At 36.6% G+C, this 20,296-nt stretch overlaps 1 protein-coding gene across 3 annotated transcripts in view; it reads left to right on the top strand.

Annotated features, from left to right (window-relative positions):
• The first annotated feature begins 229 nt into the window (after nucleotides 1-229).
• Nucleotides 230-20,296, top strand: part of MYOF (myoferlin) — a 72,138-nt gene continuing 52,071 nt past the window's right edge. For 2 of the 3 annotated variants that reach the window (XM_037400128.1, XM_037400129.1), the window contains exons 1-5: nucleotides 232-458; nucleotides 6,422-6,477; nucleotides 7,351-7,442; nucleotides 18,084-18,192; nucleotides 19,457-19,541. In XM_037400128.1, the coding sequence (XP_037256025.1) occupies nucleotides 371-458; nucleotides 6,422-6,477; nucleotides 7,351-7,442; nucleotides 18,084-18,192; nucleotides 19,457-19,541 (430 nt within the window). In that variant the 5' untranslated portion in view covers nucleotides 232-370. Of the gene's footprint in view, nucleotides 459-6,421; nucleotides 6,478-7,350; nucleotides 7,443-18,083; nucleotides 18,193-19,456; nucleotides 19,542-20,296 lie in introns of all 3 variants that reach the window. The other variant, XM_037400130.1, reaches the window with a different exon arrangement.

Consider the following 20,296-nt stretch of genomic DNA (forward strand, 5'->3'; position numbering starts at 1 on the left):
ATGTTGCTTATGCTTATTTTTGCCTTGTTACTGACAAGAGGCTGACCACGTAGTATAAGAGTAAAAGCAACAACAAAAAAATGTGCATTCGTTTTTACACTGTGCCCTTTCTGTTACCGGATTTTACTAGCGAGAGCTCTTTTCTGCATCGACGCAGAACTTGGTGTCAATTTACAGGTCCTTTTTTTTTTTTATAGCCTGCAGGAGCTAGTCCGTCATAGATCCACCCATAGACCTTCTTTACTGTTACCCAGCTATTCCCTGCCTCTTCTTCCTGCTAGCATTTCAGTCCAGAAGTTTAGGAGTTTGAAGCTTAAGACTTCCTTAAATTTCTTTGGTAACAATCGACATTTAGTCAAGACTGGGAACAATGCTTCGGGTGATTGTGGAATCTGCGACCAATATCCCTAAAACCAAGTTTGGGAAACCAGATCCTATTGTTTCTGTTATTTTTAAAGGTAAGCAAAACTGTCATACTCAGGAAGGAGGTTTTCTGAAGGCAGTGCCCTATGTAAGTATTTGGAAATCTATGAAAACATGTTTTCCTGGAGTTACATCTGATGTAACTTTAGGGAAGACTTTTTAATTAGACAGGAGTTAACTCAGTGAAGTTTTAACTGGGTGAAGTGCTTTGGTGTTTTATGGCCACCAGTGCTTCTGTTTCAGGATCCACGTTTTACAAGCTTTTGCAAAGGCTTAGCCCTTTGCTTTAAAAACCCTAATCTAACTGCATGATTTCACTTTTCATTCTGCTATTGAAGATTACGTTGTTGTTTTCCCTCTGAAACAATCATTCCTCTGCCTTGATTACTTTGCACAGCCACTGCTCACTGTACCAGTTTTTATTGTGACTGGTTTATTGTTGTTATTACCAGTGTGTTGAAAAACAGTAGTACCACTACTAAAGGTGTTTGGGTTTGTTTTGGTGGTATTTTTTACAAACTGAATTGCACTTTATATTTTGCCTGTTTAGATTATTTGGGTTAAAATAAAAGATTTAGGAAGGAAACCACATTTTACACTTTAATTGCTTGTTAGATACATATGGGAGAAGGAGAAAACGGTGTGATAAAATGAACATTTATATGTAAAGCTAATTATATTTTTCAGTATATTTTACCTGTTGACATAATTTCCTCACTGGCCTAGACTAAAGGAACTTGATTTCAAGTATTAGCATAGCGTTAAGGTGCATAAACCTCCAAGCAATTTTGGATCGTGTAATAGCATTAAACCAGGTTGTGACAAATGGTCGTCTTAATTCCTGGTGACCTGGTTTTCTAATTGCACTGAAATGGAAATGGTATTTCCTAAAGTATGAAAAATCATTGCAGGGGTTTGTCACCTTTAGAAACCAAATCTGAAATCATGACATATTGCTGGAGGCTGGAAAAGGACAAGGCGGTACAGGTCCAGCATCTTAACTTCCAAAACAAAAAAGTTTTTGTATACTTTATTTCAGCATCAGAAAGTTGTGGTATCATTCCATTTTCTTTCTTTTCCTTCTCTTTTTCAAGTTTATGTTTTTTACCCTCCTGTGTGTTAGAGCAAGTGGCTGAGCCTGTCTCAGTAGCTTTTGGAAATTCCGAATTCTTAAAAAAATATTTTATTTGCCCTGCAAAAAGTGATGTTACTGGTGTACTGTAATTTCTCTGGTTTGTTCAATTTGTTTCTCCTGCTGCTTTAAGTGTTCATGCTCTGTTTTCAGTTTCTTGCCTTTCTCTTTGCTTTCCTGTCACAGTTTTGCCTTTCTGTGTTACCTCTGCTCCAGCAGTTTCATACTCCAGAGTTGGTTTATTATGCCTTTGCTTCTTTATGCCTCAAGTGTCTGTTTATTCCTCCATGTAAACTTCTGTTCCTACTGTGTGCCCTAATGCAATTCGTTTTTTTTTTAGTAAATACAAGTTACAGATTTAATTTTTTCCTTCTTCATTGCTGGATTTGTTTCTCGGGCCTTCAATTATCCAAACACAGGAACTGGGTAACAAGCATTAAAGGAATAAGTTTATATTTATCCTTTATGTTCTATAACTGGGATTTTTTATGTCCACAAACATGCCTAACCATTGTCTTAAATACAACTTCCTAATTGTGACAGTTTTTTATTAATTACTGAATTTCTCATTATAGCTACCACTTCTTTTTATGTAGTTTTACTACCTATCAATAGTCTGATATTTTGCTTTCTGTCCAGAGTGATTCAGGGGGGTCAGAAAATACCAGGCTTTTGCCAGCTATTGAACTGCTCTGATTTAATTTGAAAGTAGAGTACCTGGTTGCCAGGTGCAAGGTCATAGGGATCATATTTGAAATATGTTGAAGTTCTGGCTGTTTATGCTTATAGATGGTTTTTTATATACAGCCTGTTCCCCCTTACCCTCTTAGTGTGTAGACATGGGAAACCAGTCTTATTTTTTGGAAGTTGTATGTCAAAGGGCAGCAGTCTTTCATAGTAGTACATACCCACTGAGTCTCCTGGGGGACATAAAAAACACAACTTGGAGTTTATTTTCCAGACTGGGAAAAGACTCAGACACTTGCAGGACTTTGGCCATAGCCCTGCAGTACGTTCTCGTGTTCTTGCTTGACTGAAGTATTCTTGCAGAAGTCTTAGAGAACAGCACTCATTTGACAGAAAATTGCAGTGGAAATTGACATTTCATTGAACAGTGTTTTGTTCATTACATAGCCTTTTCTGATGTCAGGTTCAGTATTTTAAGACTTCAATGAAAACACACATTATCTCTCAGGATTAGAACTTTACAGCTATGCTGTGAAGAAAAAGGCCATGATCCTACAACTAATAGTAAGTGACTTTGCGAACACTTTATATGTTAACACACATATGTTAGTATAGTTTCATCTATGTATATGATGGACTTGTATCAGATTTGTCTGTGCTAGTTATATACTATACAGTTGCTATGATTAATACAGTGACATATTAGGTACATATTAAGAGGAAATAAGCAGCTGTTTCTGTTGTGATATCTTATTTACAGTATAGGGGTTTTGTGCAGGCATTTGACATTTTTTTTAATTACATATTTATTTCATTCTAGGGGGATGGAGCTTTTATTTACTTTAGAACAACTCACTGTTCAAAGAGAACTACACCCTGAAAGTAAACGAGTGTGCTCTCTGGAACTGGGTGCTGTTACTGCAGAATTCTGAGTTCATTGTCACTCTACATGAGACAAATTATTAGTTAAATTAAATTAACAGGAAAAACTGTTGACATTTGCTGAAGTGGCACTAAGTGGTAATGGTTAAACCAGTACAATTCTTTTGGTTTGTCAGATACGCCAAACTGAAGAAAAACGTGTCAGGTTCTTGACTTCGGGTGTAAAAATTGACACAATTGCTTATATGTACAGTCAATTCTAGGACATTTAGTGCTTTGGTCATTCATTTTGCCTGCTTCATTCAGCTTTATGCCTGAAAAAGTGATGTGAAATGGCATTCAGTTTGATTGGGCCCACTTGAATGCAATTTCTTTTTCCATTTGTGCTTAATTTAAGAGCTTTTCAGCAGGCTTGCTGTAGTTCATAGCTATGTTTATATTTTCAGTGTGTGAAAGCAAAGAGTATTAGAGTGTAATTTTTCACTAAAGTTACACTTTCTGTTTTGCAGAGAATTAAATTACCCTAACTTTAATTTCCTGACTTTTGGAGGTCTGTCCATTTGATCCTGTAGTTGCTGCCACCGTGCAATCTTACATCTTCATTCACAAAAGTTTTATGGGAAACCTAGTGAACTGAAATGCGATTCTCTTTTGAATCTTAAGACTCTTCTAAAACATAATGCTTGTTTCAGCTGTTCCCCAATAATTCCGACTGAAATTGATAAAATAGGTAGTTATAATAGAAGAAAAAATTTAAGATGTAAGCATTGGTTGTTTTGTGGTACTGCAGTTAACTTTCTAGTGATGAAACAGTTGTTTAAACAGTTCGTCTTGAATGAATTTTTTTGAACAGTGTCATCTCAGTGATTATCACTAAGTTCTGATTACATTAATTTCCAATTGAGAACATTAAACAATATGTGGTAGTATAATGCCTTTATCAAGATAAAGCAAATAATGATTTCTTCTACAGTACCAAGGTTATTGTAGTTAGTTTTTAAAGAAACAAGTATATGAAGTGTCCATTATAATTTCCTGCTCTTACTGCTTGGTAGGGCCAAACTAAAAATGATGACTGGCCCTATCTTACGGTTCACCCTGATGTGGTTTACTGTCTTGGCTACTGTAGCTGGATTCATTACCAGTAGGGGAAGGCAGCCTGAGGACCTGGAACTTACCTGAGCTCCTGGAATAACTGGACAGTCCATCTAACTCTCCTTGGCAAATATGTTTTTTTTGGTGGGGAGAAGAAAGCTCTTTTTCAACAATTTAAAAACCAACCAAACAAGACCCCAGTACATTAAAAGAATGATAAAAAATTTAATAAAAAGAAAGTGAAGTGAAGAAAATACATGCAAAATACATGCTTAAGGAATGTGAGTGCTACACTCAAACTGACTAAAGTTACAACTAAAATCCAATATGCCCAGTGTTTTCCGTCCAGCTTTCACAGCAATACATCACACGAAAAGGTTTTTTTCTTAGCATAATCTAGAATATTCATATTGTTAGTGGAATTATAAATCTTACTCTTGTTTTTATGAAAATGGGTAGTCCAGAGCAGAAAATTTTACTCCTTGTCAAGAATCGCCTTGACTGTTGTTCAAGTCAGGGCTTTCCTTACCTTACAGAGTTACATTTGAGCTTAGGCAGGGATCATAGGACTTCTGTCCATTAGGTCTGTCAGGATCAGGTCTGTGATTCATTATCTCCTTTACAAACAGCTGCAACTGTTCCTTTTTTCACCAGCACTGAGAGCATCTTTTCCCAGACTCCCAGCTGCTATTTGCAAGGGGACTTGGAGTATCAGTGCCAAATCCTAGGTATTCTGGGATATTCAGTTTTGAAAATGCTTTGTCTCCTATTAGATAACATGAAGTTGAATTTCTCTTGCTAGCATGTTAATTAGTTCTTTGTTCTGCAAAATGTGAGTCCACAGCATGGTATGTTATGAAAGTTCTTTCCTTTGTGGTGTGATGTGAGTCAATATCCTGTATAAATGGTAGGCAATTCCTGTTACATAAATGTGAGTCAGTTCTCGCAATTTGCTGTATGGGCTGACTTTTTGTCTTTCAGTACATCCCACTTTATTCCAATGCAATGAGCCACTGCAGCCTACTGCTTGAATAGTGGGTATATGAACTTCCCCATTTGGCATATCTTTACTCTAGCTTCCCAGGCCTTTGCAACATTTTGTCGCAAACTAGCTATAACTTGTGAATAATAAAACCACTATTACCTTTACTGTAGTCCTTAAATACAAGGAGTGTGCCTGAAGCAGACTTGTGGCTGACTGTTTTATGGATCAGCAGTTAGTTTATTGACTGTACTTAAATATACTCATTTTAATCACTAATATATGCAACTGATGTTTAGAGAGCTGAGTGTTCTTTTGCACTTCTGAATGTTGTGGCAAGACTTGTTCTCCATTGAGCTGTATATGTGTAGCACAAGTAAAAAGTAAAAATAAAGCCATGGCATGTTACTTGCATTGAACCTGTTGTAAGAACAGAATTTTGTTTTCATTTTTAATAGCTGAGGGAGGCCTGCAAAGGACCTTTGCAGCACTTGAGTTGTATTATTCCTCTTGGGAGAAGGAATCTGAATAGAAATGCCACACTATATATAATTTATACCACCCTCCCAACTCCCATGATTTTTAAGTTGACCAGTGCAAATTTTGCCAAGAAGTATGAAAAGTTTGTGATTTTTAGGCTACAGTAAATGTCAGTGAAGTGATCTGCATAACCTCTGGAAAACGTTTTTTCAGGATGGACTGTATTTCCTCTTACATGCATGTATATTTCTGCTAATATTTGCTTATTTAAAGCAGAAAGTGTTGACACTGTAAGCATATCTTTTTAAGATATTTTTATTTTCCAAGCGATTTTATTTCAGAGCTAAACACAAGTATTTTGTAGCTCCAATGTTTTCTTTACTGCTGAAGTTCATCACTTTGAGGTTACTGTTTGGTTTGATGTCTCCAAGCCTTTTAGTCTGTTTTCTTTCATCATTACTGAGGTTGCAGTCAAGGGTCATAAGAGGTTGAGAAATCTAAACATATTGCTTTTTGGGAATATATCTAGCTATGCTTAAACAAAACAGAAGAAAAAGCCTCAACTAGTAAAATTACCCAGAGGACTTTTTGCTTGTAAAATGTGTAGCTGCTGGAAGAGGGGAAATGAGTTGAAATGTTTGGTTTAAAGCTCAAACTTTTCTTTTGAAAAGTGAAAGGAAAAATTGTGATATTTGTGTCATGCTTTAGTAAAAACAGATCATCACACTTTGTATTTACAGATGAAAAGAAGAAAACGAAGAAAATTGACAGTGAACTTAATCCTGTTTGGAATGAGGTAATTTTTTTTTATTCAATTCTTGGTCTTTTTTAAGACAAAATGCTTGTAAAATTAAGTCCGTTTCTGCAGCTGTGAATATCAGTTAGGAATAGAACTAGTGATAGGTGTTAGTAAACTTGGATGAATGGATTCATCCTGTGCTGTGTATTACAATTCATTAAGTAATGTTTTTATGTGAAAGTAGATGGATATCTGGTGAGTTTGTGGCCTAGTTTTGTTCCCACTTACTTTGGACATAATGATATTCAGCCATTGCTTTGTCACATGTATTGGAACATACCTGGATCCTTTATTATATACTAGGAAAAAACCCTGCAGAATTAGAATGAATCATGTATTGAAGTTCCTTATGGTTTATTTATAGGACTGGTCCTATTTTGCACTTTCAGTAATGTTTTTCTTGGGGAAGGTGTTTTCTTAGTACTGTTTTCTCACAACCAGAAATGAAAGGTAAAGGTTATTCTTGTATTTTGTGCTTGGGAATACAAAGAAAGGGAACCTACAAATATTTGTCTAAATTCAACAGCAACTGACTTCAACCAGTATTGCAGGTGAATAGTATCAGATCTTACGAATGATAAGAAAATACTTATGTTAGTGTGAGGAAGTGGAACTGCAAAAGAGGTTATGGCCCACTATTAAACAATTTAGTTCTTTTTCTGTTGTTATTATTAGTAGTAACTACCGAATCAAGACTGTGCTATGAGCATTTTTAATTTTACTTTTGCAAATTTAAGCTTGTCTGGGCTGTGTCTCACTAAATGCAAAATCTATTTCTGAATGATTTTGTTGTATTTGCTACGCTGCTGTTAATTAATTTACACTTAACTTGTAATTATAATTTGGTTTTGCTACTTTTTTTTTGTTCAGATCCTTGAATTTGACTTGAAAGGAATTGCTCTGGATAATTCATCTTCCCTGACAATTATTGTGAAGGATTTTGAAACAATTGGACAAAACAAGTAAGTTCTTTTTGATTTTTTTTTCCTGCAGTATTAAATACAACGTCTAATAGAGAAGTCCAGGGAAAAAATGGAACTGATAATTGCTGGACAGAAATGATGGATGCAATTAGTGGTTTCTGATGTAATACCTACTTGTAGTCTGTAAGCCAGTGCACTTTCCATCCCTCGCCAGTTGGATTGTTACTCTGAAGCAGTGTCAACTTTCTTTTTACACTTAATTTTAGACATGCTGAAACAAAATTAAAGCAACATTTTATGCATTTAAGGCAGAATTTGGGTAAAATTTAGATCCCTTCACCTATGACTGTCATTTGAAAATACTGCCATATTTCAGTTGGTGCTTACTTGTAATAAAGGTCCTTGTGTAACGAGATTTATGCCACTACAGACACCTGGTGCAGGTTGTCGTCTTGCAGAATGGTGTGGGGCAGTTCCCTAGACTGTATATAATAAGTGTCCAGACAGTAGTTCTGAAGAACTCTTAATTGGCATTCTCAGAGCACAGCTACCAGAAACCACCAAAAATTACAAAATGCAGTTAAAGCTCTTAACTATCTTTTTAAATCTCCTGAAGAGGCTCTGTTATACATCATTTACTTAAGTCTTGCCTAGGAAGAGGGGAAGCCTAAGTTCAGTTTCTTATCTTGTCTGGAGGGATTGAAGACTGAAACTCATCTCCTGGGAGAATGGCTTAGTCATCGGGATAAATATGTTGGATAAAATGCAAAAACTGTTCTGGGAATGGAATCTGTGTTTCTGGTTTTTTTGAGTGTCCTAGCTAGTGAGGGTCTATGAAATGTCATGTTCCTACTCTTCTTGGCCCAGTGAATCCTGAGTTCTCTGGATGGTTGTTAAAAAACTTGAAAACAGAAGTTAATTTCTACAAGCTTGCAGAGCTCTTATTTTGAGGTCAGACGCCAGAGTAAATTCACTCATACTGAGTAGGGAAATGAATCAGTCTGCAATTGTTGGTCAAATCTTGTAAGCCTCAGGCTCATTGCATATGTAGAAGAGTGGCAACACTGATGCTACCTCCTCTTCTGGTTACATTTTTAAAACATTGTTTAAAAATGGATTGAGGATTTTTTTCTGTGGTTGGTGGTTTGTTTTGGTTTGTTGGTTTTTTAAAAGAACATACGTAGTTTGATGTTAAGAGACCCTTCTGTGAAAAGTAAATTGAATAACCTCAGCAGAGGAATAAAATGGATATCTAGCTTCCCATTCCTTACAGGACTCTAGGCTTATAAAAAACGGGGGGTGAGGCCACTGAGAATTGCCTTTTCTGATAGTCATTTCTTGGAAATGAAAGGCAAAGACCCCTATTACCAGTAAAGGATTTAGAGCTTTGGTCTTCAGCAGACAGAAATACCTATTTTCATGATGTCCCAAACTTTTAGGAATTCAAGGCTCCTTCCCCCTGCACCGTTTTGGTTGGTGCCAATAGTGCATGTTGATAGGCTTGAATCCTATTCTAGAGCTAGTGCAGTATGAACAGTACCTGTATACCTAAAATTGGGTTCTGCATTTTTCAGGCATCTAAAAATCAAGTATCTTGGGAACTAAAGCTGCAGATCTTTTTACATAGGTCTTTTTTTTTTTCATTTGTGAGAGGCTAAAGGAAAGTGTCATTTATGCAGTAGTTTGTTGAGTCCTCAGTGTTCAGACAAAAACTTCTTCATGAGTAGTAAGATGCTTAGTTTTAGTTCTGACAAAATCAGGTTTTATTACTCATTTTAGAGAACTGAAGATAAACAAATAGTAACTATAGCTGTGTGTGCCTTGAAGGATATTACACAACACACAAATAGATTTCCTTCAACTAAAAAATGAAAAATATATGTAGTTTTTCTATGCATGAACTAATTACACCAGAAAAGATGCACAGAGTGCATGACTTTCTGAAAAATATTTTTCTTTTTTAGTTTAATCTTGCTGTTGAAGACACTGAGAAATGAGGTACCTTGAACTGAGGCTTCAATCTTTATATGAAAGGAGATGACATTATAAAAAGTTGTAGAGTGCCGAAACACTTGTCAAGTGTCCATGTTGGCATTTAAACTTTTTTTTTAGGTTTATACTCTTCCAGAATAGGAACATGTAATAACTAAATATATAAGTAATTAAGGTGTCTTGTTCAACTACCTTTAATTTTTTATTTTTCAAACTTTTTTTAATGAGTAGATTGGCTCCTGTGAACTGAGTTGCTAGGACTTTTGGCCATTGACAAAAATTGTTGCTGTGAAAAATGAAAATGGTATATATGGGAACACTAGAATTCAATTAAATCACATTCTATTAAAAAGCATAATATATAAACTTCAGTAAAGCTGGAGGGTGCATTTTGTCATTTTGACCTGGACTTTGAGATTCCTGCTGTATTTGTGATGAAACAAATACATAATGCAGACTCTTAACAAGTTTTAGGTGGATCTGAACATAAGATGATAGAGATTAAAAAAGAAAACCACCCATATCTGGAGTTTTGTAGGATTTAAGCTTTAATTTAATATCAGAATTGGAGCTATACAAGATATGTTAAAGCAATGTATGCATATCGTTTCAATAAAGATGACATAAATTACCGGTTGAAATTGTTAGCAACCTCTTCTGTTCTGCATGCCGTTTGTTTTATGACTCGTCACACAAAAATGAACCTGGTCCCTAAAATCAATTGCCGGAAAAGTATGAGGCCTTGCATGGTGGCAAGCTAATCAGAACGCTTTTCTTTTAGATAATCTACAGCAGGGATAAGGGGTGTTATTTTGTGTTGAAACATGCTTGTACTAAAAGCTCTGGCAAAGTCAGGAGTTCTTTCTTAACAGACATAACAGATAAAGCTTCATCAATGTGTTTAATCTTTAGCTATCCCACAGTGGTTAAGATCTGCTGGCTCTCTACTTAAATAATGTGATTTTTGTCTAATATTCATTGGGGCAACCATCACTCATAGAGGATATTTTTTAAAAAACATCTGTGCAGAAAAAACCCAGCTTATAAAAGATGAGGTGCCAGTTCCCTACTACTTTGTGTAAAGTCCTAGATTTTAACAAGGATCCATTCCTCTGTTTGCTGTGCTCTTGCTCTTCTTTTTCTGTTGATGCCAAGTAGTGTTGGCTGTTGCTATTTTGAAAGGGAGTATGATACCACATGATCTTCTTTCCTTTTTCTTTTATGGCAGATTTGCATATTTTATTACACTGAGATAGGCATACATTCATATTTATTGATGGTAGTCCACTTTCATTGTTAGCTTTTCTTTACTACTTTCTGCCTCCCCCCAGCATTTGAATTCAGGATTTTGCAATAATCCAACAGCTCTGTCACAAAATCACTGTGAGTCAAGCCAGTGCCCTCAGATCTCTCATTCTTGAGATTCCTGTAGGTCAGTAAAGCAGGACTACATTGCATGCCTCTGACTTCAGGGAAATCCCAGAACTTGATACAGAAAAGCTTATCAGTAATGAGAATTTTGTAGTGGATTTTATAACGTATCAGAAAATAAAGGAAGGTACTTGGCTGAAGCCCCTAAAATCTTTCTATGTGGGTTCGAAGTTAAGCAAGAGCTCGGGTTTGGTTTATTTCAAAGCATATTTGTAAATATCTGGACACGTATTTGTAGCGCTTAACCCAGCTTGTGCAAATGCTGGTTCATTTTGCTTGGGTTTATGCACTGGAAGTGGTCCACCACTTATTCTGTGTACAATTTAAAAAGAAACCAGTAAAATATTTTGAAAAAGTGACTTCCTTGTATGGAGCTGTGCAAAAATGTGTCTAATCCATACCAAAGACAGAGCAACACTTTCAAAAATAATGCTTTTTGAAAATAAATCCTCAATAACCACCACATGTTTGCGGTGTGTGATGTGTTTGGAAGGGCAGTTGGCAGGGAAACAGGATAAGGGGGTGAGGAGTGGGAAACACATGGGTAGGCTTCCTGACTGTAACAAGATAATAAGAAATGTCATCTTGGATTTCCTTTAAAGGCACAAAGCACTGTAACAGCAGAAGAGATTTGGTACTAATGAACATTCACGTTTAGACAAACGAGCGTATGAAAGAAGGAATGTGGAATAAGTGTCCCACATATTCTTGCATGCATGTGTAAGCTGTATTTCTGTAGAGTTACTGATTCTGTTTACTGAGTTTGAGAGAGATTTAGGACTACCTTATCATAGTTTTGCTATCCTTTCACAGTATCCTCTTTTAATACTTAAGGAAAAGTATATAGCCTGGATACATGCCTGGAGTGTTGCAGCATTCAGAAAAGATGCTTGGTGGAAGTGTGTGCAAATGACACTCCCTTGCTTTGCGTGCTAATTCAGGATTGGAAAGATGGAGTATGATGCCTGTCTAAGTTCCTTACTACAGAAAGCTATTATAATGACAGTTTAAAAAAAAAAAAAGGAGGGGAGGGGAGTGAGAGCTGGACAATATTGTATTAATTTTTATCTGCAATTTTGATGTGGTTAATGGGATTGAAGTCTTTCAGAGGTAAAGGCCCGTTATTTCAGAAACCCGGTGTTTGCCATATGCTTTTGACATTATTGATGAGTAGACCCATTAATTTGGAAGGTATATCTGGTGTTTAAGCTAAGTGGGATTTGAGTCTAAATCTCTAATTTTTCCTTTAGAGGTTCATGTTTTTATATATTTTACTTTAAAGTCTAGATTGAATTGGGATTTAGTTTTTGAGTGTAAAGGGTACATCTAGGGCTCTGTGTTGCCTGAGAAAGAGCAATGAGAAGAAACTACACCATGTCTTTGGCTTTGTTTTCTCCCTTCTGGAAGAAAATAAGCAGTGAGGATTGCTATTGTTATTTTCTAGGTAGAGAACTTTTGTTCAGACATTCTGCCACCATTCTTTGCTGCAGTGTAGGCTAGAAGCAGAACAGTGTTTCTCAACCCAGCTCACTCTCTCTGGCTGCTCACTCACAAAGCTCCTAGCTAATACACAGATACTCCATGCAGTGTTATTCCTGGCTAGTTCTGGACACCTCGTCCATTGCTGTGCCCAAGAACTGACTATGGAACCCATACTCCCCTCTAGAATAACACAGCAGAGGATGGCAATATAACCCATGATTTTGCTACAGCTCTTAAAAACTTCCATAGCTGGGCATCCAGCCTATTCTTATACTGATGCAGGAGGAGGAGCACAGTGGATGTTACTCTTTTTACTCTGTGCCAAAACATGTAACTCATTACTTTAGCATGTTTCCGTAATTCATGTCTGAAAAAGACAGTCATTGGAAAAGATTAATAAAGCAGACCACACTGACGTGTGCAGACAGACCATCGTAGGAATAAGCTAGAGAGGACTCATATGATCCATGCTTAGCTAGATTTTCCAGCATAACGATGTTTGAAAAGAGAACACATCTGTTTTCTATTATGTTTAATACTGTTAGAAAGATTTCAGACTCTCAACACAACTCTCTATGCAGTTTAAAAACAAACAAAAAAACCCTGTAACTTTAGTTGTCCCTGTGAAGTTAAGAAAAAAAATGTGAACAGGAAGTTACAGTTGTGTCTAAATGAAGTCATTTTCATTCTGTTTGAAAGAGTGTTGGGAGTATGTGTTTCCCGATGTTCTTTGCATGGTTAGTAACCTAGCAACACAGGGGAAAAACAGATTGGGCACACCCATTTCTCAAGCCGAAAAATGCAGCCACAAATGTACAGTGCAGCAAATTATTTAATCGTGTTTAAGTATTTTCCATAGTTAGAGAATTACTAGATTGTTTGAGTCCTCCTACAGCTGTAGCCTTTTGTGTGGATTCTTTTCTGAGTCAGTGTGGCTGTGCGTAGTTGCTGACTTTCCTTGCGTACACTGTATACAAGATCCAGCCTGGTTAAGATTCAGGTTTCAGTTTTTCTGCCTTGTACAAAATAGGTTCCATGCTTTGGTTCTTTTTGAAGTTTGTTCATGCAAAGAAGAGTATCAAATAACTAAAGAAGATAAAAATAGTTGGTTCACTCAATAAAAATTTTAAAATACAGCATGAATAACAGAAGGCGGGTGTTGGGTCTTGTAACATAGAATCTATACTGGAACATATACCCTGAGAAAGAAAGGTTGGGTGTAGCAATTATAATTGCAGTGTGAGATCAAGTTTGCTAATGAGAATAACCAATATAAGCCTCTGTCAAAATAAACCCTTAAAAGTAAGTCAAAATAATTTAAATGCTTGACTCTCGGGAGATTACAATCACTGGGCTTCTAGTATAAGTATCATGTAAGCAACTGGAGGATGTCATATGCTAAAGAATTTAGTGTAACTTGCTACCTTCATACAGAGGAACGGAGGAGGAATAGTTGGTATTGTGAGTTAGTATTTCCTGATCCAGGCATGGGTGTGAAGTTTCACTTCTCGGTATTTGGGCAGTGAACAGGAAGTGCTAATGACAGCACTAATGGATTAATTTAATAGTTGGTCATCAGTAGTTGGTTGATTGATTTCACCCTAATAAACTAAGTATTTCCCTTTGACTGGGGGGGGGGGGAGAGAAGGGAAGTATCACAGACCTAATACTAGTAAGGTATATTTGTAGTGGTTTAAAATATGCTTCTAAATGTGGACTTTGCATTTATCTTTGGTGTCTTATTCAGTGGTAGACCAGAATGTTTAAACTGCTTGTGGCAGGACAGGTTTTTTGCTTTACTTCTGCAAAGCTGGCAAAGTTTGAGACCTGGCTGACTGGGCGCTCTACATAACAGGTCTTAGGGATGGCCAAAAGTGTACTTAAAGTAGAGTTAAGATACAATTCTCATGTGCTGTCTACTGACAAAGCAGCTAATGAACATCAGAGGATGTATTGAGCTATTCTGAAAGCAGAAACTATCCCACTTGATGGCATCAAGAGACCAGTGTGATCTGGAATTAAATGGGCAAATGTCTGCCTAGGCAAGAGGAAGAAAGCTGAAATAGCCCCAGCAAAGAGCAGTGTCCTTTGAGGATGAGTAGGTGACAGAAAGTCTTTTCAGCTGTGCTGGAAGGAAAGGACTTCTTATCACCTTGAAAGTCATGACTTCAGAGGGAGATGGCATGCAATCCTGCATGAAGGTAAAAAGTCTTCAGAGTTCAGAGGAACACAGCAACTTCACAGTAGTTGTGCAGAGAACTGGGGGTCTAGTTACACATCAGAAGTGAGTACAGTAGCAGACCTTGCAGCAAAGCATTAAACAGCAATGAACCGTTAATGGATGTGGTGTCACAACAGCTGCTGCTATCTGACTTCCCTGGCTTGGTTTTACCTGACTTAGCCCAAAGATTAGGCTTTCTCTAGACCTGTACAAGTGACAAAGATGACTTTGAGGCATTCCTTGTTCCTTTAAAAATATTACTTCAGGTGTTGAGTAGCTGTATGACCAAAACTGGCCTGAACATGGTCCTGGGCAACCTGTTATAGCTGACTTTGGGCAAAGGGGTTGGACTAGATGATCTCAAGTGGTCTTTTCCAACCTCATCAGTTTGTGGTTCTGCTAAGGGAGAAATCAGACATCCCAAATCCACTGAACAGGAGCACTTTGGGGAAAGCAAAAGACTAACTGCCTAAAGTTTGGAATTTGGCTAAAGCTCAGAAGTAGGTTAAGATAGTGTATAGGCTGAACATTAGATTTCTCACTCTTGCTAGAGTGGAAAATGACTGAAGACTATTGTTGCTCAACCTGTTAAAGGAGAGGGAAACAAAGGACTTCAGAGCCAACTAGTAGCAATCAAGTAGTATATGTAACTGACTCCCCCTTCAGTCTTCTGAAGGTGATCAGAAATTTTAAAATTACTGTGTATTCAAATGTGTGTACCGTTATCATTTGCACAGGACAGATAAGGATGTAGAAATGGAAATTTATGCTGGAAAATTTCGAAAGCACTACTGTTGAACAGCTGCTCTTGAGTTAGTATCACCAGATAGGAGGGTGTGGTTGCTGAAAGTCATCCAGATGATTTGAGGCTGCATGACTTCTGAAGTTCTTTTTGGAGTTAATATAAGTCACTTCAGCTCATATCAAATCAAAATACCAAGTCTAGAAATTTTTCTATTAATGTACGTAGGAAAAGATCATCTTTGCCTTTCTCTTGAATCAGATTTTGTCTTACTGGTTTTGGGTAGTCTTGTTGGGGTTTTCCCTTTTGTGATACCTCAAACTGTGTATGTTTCTCTCTGTTATTCTCAAATGGGAAGGCATATGGTTGAAGGATTTGGGGAAAATAATAATATTTGGAATTTATTTTCTAGATTAATTTTGCACTGAAGGAAAAAGTGATGAGAAGTCAGTTTCTTTCAGTAATGTGTAAAAGAAATTCAAGCATTTGTTCCTTCCAACTGCAGGAACAGTTTTGCATTTGCTTATATTATACTTGCTTTCAAAGCTATTGATGTGTTAGAAGGCTATGTAATAAAGGGGGAAATGCATTAAGCTACCCAGTATTTTTCTCTTTAACTGCTTTGGGATTTGCAGCCATTATGGAATGAGCCTTTTCTGCTTTTCGACTGTTGAATAATATCAGTGTCTGCATGACACCTGCTCTTTACATAGAAAGGTTTGGTCAAATATAGAGGGAAATGTTCTCTTCGTTGTGAAATGTCAGTTAGTTGACTTCTATATAACAGCGGGTTTTGGAGTGTTCAAGCCACAGGGGAAAAAATAAAGCCTTTTTCTGTTTGAGAGAGATCATCTGCTGTTGTTTCCTGAGCTAGGTGGACATTGTTGTTTAATGTCTATATTTTCTACATCAGGTCATAAGCAATATCAAATAATACTACAGTTGGAGGGATAAATGAGACCACTGCATGTATATGTGACGTTCCAAATCTACATTTGTTTTGTGGGTTGAATGCAATTTTGATTGCGTAACAGGAGAAATTGCTTCTTAAGCTCCCAAAAGTAGAGAAGTTCATGGAGTCAGCGTGTCAGCTAACATCCAGCTCTGTGCAACAGTTTGTAAAAAGTGAAAATGTACCTGGGATTAATCTAATGCTCATTGAAATAACTAGGTATATTTCCATAGATTTTTAAAGGACACTGGATCAAGACTACAGTTCTGAACCCAGGTGTCTGTTCAGTAAAGGGAGGAGAGGCAGGTGTTAGAGGTGGCATCAGTTTCAGTTGTGGTCATCTTAAAAGTTAGAACAGCTTCATGTATTTCCTCTGCAGCATGGCCTGATCTTAAACTGCTTTTCACATCTAGCCCATCCCCAGTGTGTAATGAATATAGGAGGCGTAGCTGGAATATTACTGTGCTTTGGCAATTTGGAGGGCAGTAGTGAAAGGTTTGAGTAGTGAGTCAAAACTTCTCAAAAACAAAACTGAGATTGGAGGCATGAGATGAACTGGAAAACCAGATTTGACTGAGGAGGTGACAGCACCAAAGTAATTCTCACAGGTCATTCACACAGAAAGCGCACAGCTAAACAGAAGTTGCAGTGTGTAATACCTGAAATGTATATTTGCAGGAAATTAATGCTTTATACTTACCTATCATAGTGTACTTCACAAAAAGTAAATTATGTTCTCTTGACGTAGCACCTGAGAGCAGCTATAATAGTGCTCTTGCTTCATGTCAAAAAATGCCCTTGCATCTTTACCTTCTCCATGAAAAAGCACTGTAATCTATTCAAAGGGATCTCAGTTAAGGTGTCAGCGTACAAATCTTTTTCCGCTTTGGCAGCAAAGCTAGTATTTTGTTTGTGAAACATGTTCTTTGTAATATTTACAGGGTGAAATTATCTTGGGGTTTTTACATTGGCAAAAATCTCAGTTATTCCAATAATCCACTTCAGTATGGGAGTAGGCTGTTATTACATGTATGGGAACAAACCACAGTACCAGGTATCATGAGACCAATGCCACAGTGTTAGAAACTCAGCCTAAAAGAAGTTTCTCAGGTTAAAAATGCATGCAATTTTCACTTTTTTTCACAAGGGTTGGCAGATGCAGTCCCAAAGTAGGCAGAAGTAGCTCAGGAAAGTCTACCACATTATGTCAGATCCCCTGGGCAGCTTCCTTTGGTAGGCCTCTCCAGCACCGTATCGAAACACTCTTGAGAATTTAGAGGCAAGGAGATGAATCTATTCCAAAGCGTAGAATAAGGGCAAGAAAAGTAATTTTGTGAAGCCTCTAGTAAACATGTTGATTGCATTTGTTCGGTTTCATTGTTTTCATTAGAGATGTGTATTTGTCTTTTTCTGTCTCTTTCTGTGTAGTACAAGAGCTGTCATATCTAGCTTTTACACATTACCTCTCATTTGAAGAGTTTGCAAAGCTATATAGGGAAAGAATTACATCCTTTACCAATGAGAATTCAGCGGCTGAAACAAGTGACATGTTGAGTTACACAGAAGATTATTTTCAGAAATACATGTAAAATTTATTTAAATTTAGGGGTTTAACATCTTTTAGGTTAAAGCTGTGTCTTCCATAAAGAATGCCAGCACATTTAAGTGCAGTGAAACTGAAAATACAAATTAACAGTACACAATCTTTAGATAACATTTGCAGTGACCTTTTTTTGTGTCTTGGGTTTTCAAGTCATGGCTGGAGTTATTTGGTTGACTGATAGACACTAGTGAGAAACAAAAGGGAACTTCAGTTTGATGTATACTTGCGTTCTAATAATGATTTTTACTTCATTTCAGATTAATTGGCAATGCATCTGTAGCACTTAAGGATCTTGTAGGTAACCAAAGCAGATCTTTTCCCTTCAAACTCATACCGCTGCTAAATGAGAGGGGACAAGAAACTGGAGTGAGTGGCTTTTATTTCCTTATTTTACTGTATTCATGATCAAAATGCTCCAGCAACAGGGATAATAGTGCAACAAAAATATTTTCAAGTTATTTTTACTTTGTAAATGTTGTAGCAAAAGCTCCAGACAGAGGAAATGTTACAACAAGGTACAGTTATGTCTATGCCATCTGAGTTTGTTTAATATCCTTTAAATTAGATACATTGTCTTCTGTGTGTGTGTTATATATTTCTATATATGTGCTATAAATATTGGCCACAGAGTATGTATGGAGGTTAGCCTGATGTTGAAAAAGAACATTTTCCTAAGTACCAGATGGAGGTCCCATGTGCACTGTTTTGCTGTTTTCTTTCTAATATCCACCTGTGTCATAGCACTAATTCTAGAAAGCACATAATTCAGAAGTTCACTGCCAGCTCCATTCAGAAAGTTACACAACAACTTGCTTAACTTTGTTTAGCATGTGTTTAGATTTAACAGAGTTGTTAACTTGTTGTTAACTTAGTTGTTAATAAAGTAGTTTCTAGAACTGGGACCTTGCTGTATTTGTGCATCTAGCTGTTCAGGCACTTGATGTTGCATTCTAGTACACTTAACAAGGGGGCTTAAGGTCTCATCAGCTGTAGTTTAGTATCATGGTTAGCAGGTCATAGGGTTGGGCTTTTTGTGCTGATTCCTCATCTTAATGTTGCAGCTAGGAATAATGGTTTGTTAAATAATCCAAAACCACAGTCAAGCACAAAAAAAGGCAATTCTGTAATTAGAGTGGAAAACTACATCGTGTTTTTCTTCCAGAATGGAGGTATGAACAAGCAATTAGAAGAGCCAGACAGGAAATTTTACTTATGGTTCAGACTTACGTTGTTGATCAGATAGTGTTATTTCTCACTGCCTTTGTTCTTCTGTTTGCAAATTTAGGATGTCACCTAGTTTACCGTTAATGTAGAACTAAATTAGCATTTGTAGAACATCTTACATACTTGTATTGTGAGAGATTTTTCTAAATATAAACACAGCAATTCCATTTGTTAGATACTATTTTAGAGCCTATTCCATTAGCTGCAAATTGTATAATCTTTATTGTTTGTATGTATATATAGCTTAATAAGTTTATTATTTTACTAATACCTGAAATTTTATTATAAGCTGAGCTGTGACCATGAATAGTTAACTGTTCGTGTACAGTGTTAGCAGAACTTACTGTTTGAAATCAATTGTTGTGAATACTGTATGCTGTGTTAAAAAATGTGTATTTCTCTACAGGCAACAATTGATTTGGTAGTAGGATATGAGCCACCAGCTGGTCCTGCAAATCCAAATGATCCAGGAGGGACCAATACACAAGAAGGTACTTCAGTCTTTTCTTACAACATTATTGTGAAAAGATCATGGAGATATTTAACATAAGGCAAGAAAGCGATTCAGCAGCACTGTTCATCAGAAAAAAAAGTAACCAGAACCAGCATGTCATGATTGCCAGACAGTGAATTTAAAGAAATTAAGGATGATTCAGAACTACAGCTAGGAAGAAAATCGACGTTTTCTGACATTAAAATGTTTTTTGACATTATCTTCTCCAGTGGAATGAAGTAACAAAAGAATGATGTTGCTTAAAAGCTTTTCAAAACAGTTTATGTTTAGGAAAGAAAGGTTTTTGAATGCTTAAAGAAAGAGCAGTTATCTGCTGTAATGCTAGGGCTAACCAAAAAAGCAGGGAAGTCACTTTTTTTTGAAAAATATATTCTGTTACTTTTAATGTCAAGGAGATTTGTGAAAATATTTTCTCAAATCATTAAACTTTTTCCTGTCGAGTAAGTAAGTTTTGAAAGACACTTGTATCTTATATTAGACTTGCCCAAGAAATATTGTGATTAATAGGGAATGTCCCTTGTTATCTCTATATCGTATTAACTAGGCCTTTGCTGAGAGTGTTTTTGAGATTCTCTGGTTTTCCAGACTCTTAAAAGAACTGTGAAGTAGCAACAGGTTTTTGCGGTTGACAGGTGAATACCCTAACATCCAGACTCTATAACAGATGTTATGTGTTTGTGAAGAAATAAATCAGATTGACCATTATCTGCTGATAGATAATAACATAAGAAG

Source organism: Falco rusticolus, chromosome 9 (genome assembly GCF_015220075.1).
Source record: "Falco rusticolus isolate bFalRus1 chromosome 9, bFalRus1.pri, whole genome shotgun sequence".
Taxonomy (NCBI): domain Eukaryota; kingdom Metazoa; phylum Chordata; class Aves; order Falconiformes; family Falconidae; genus Falco; species Falco rusticolus.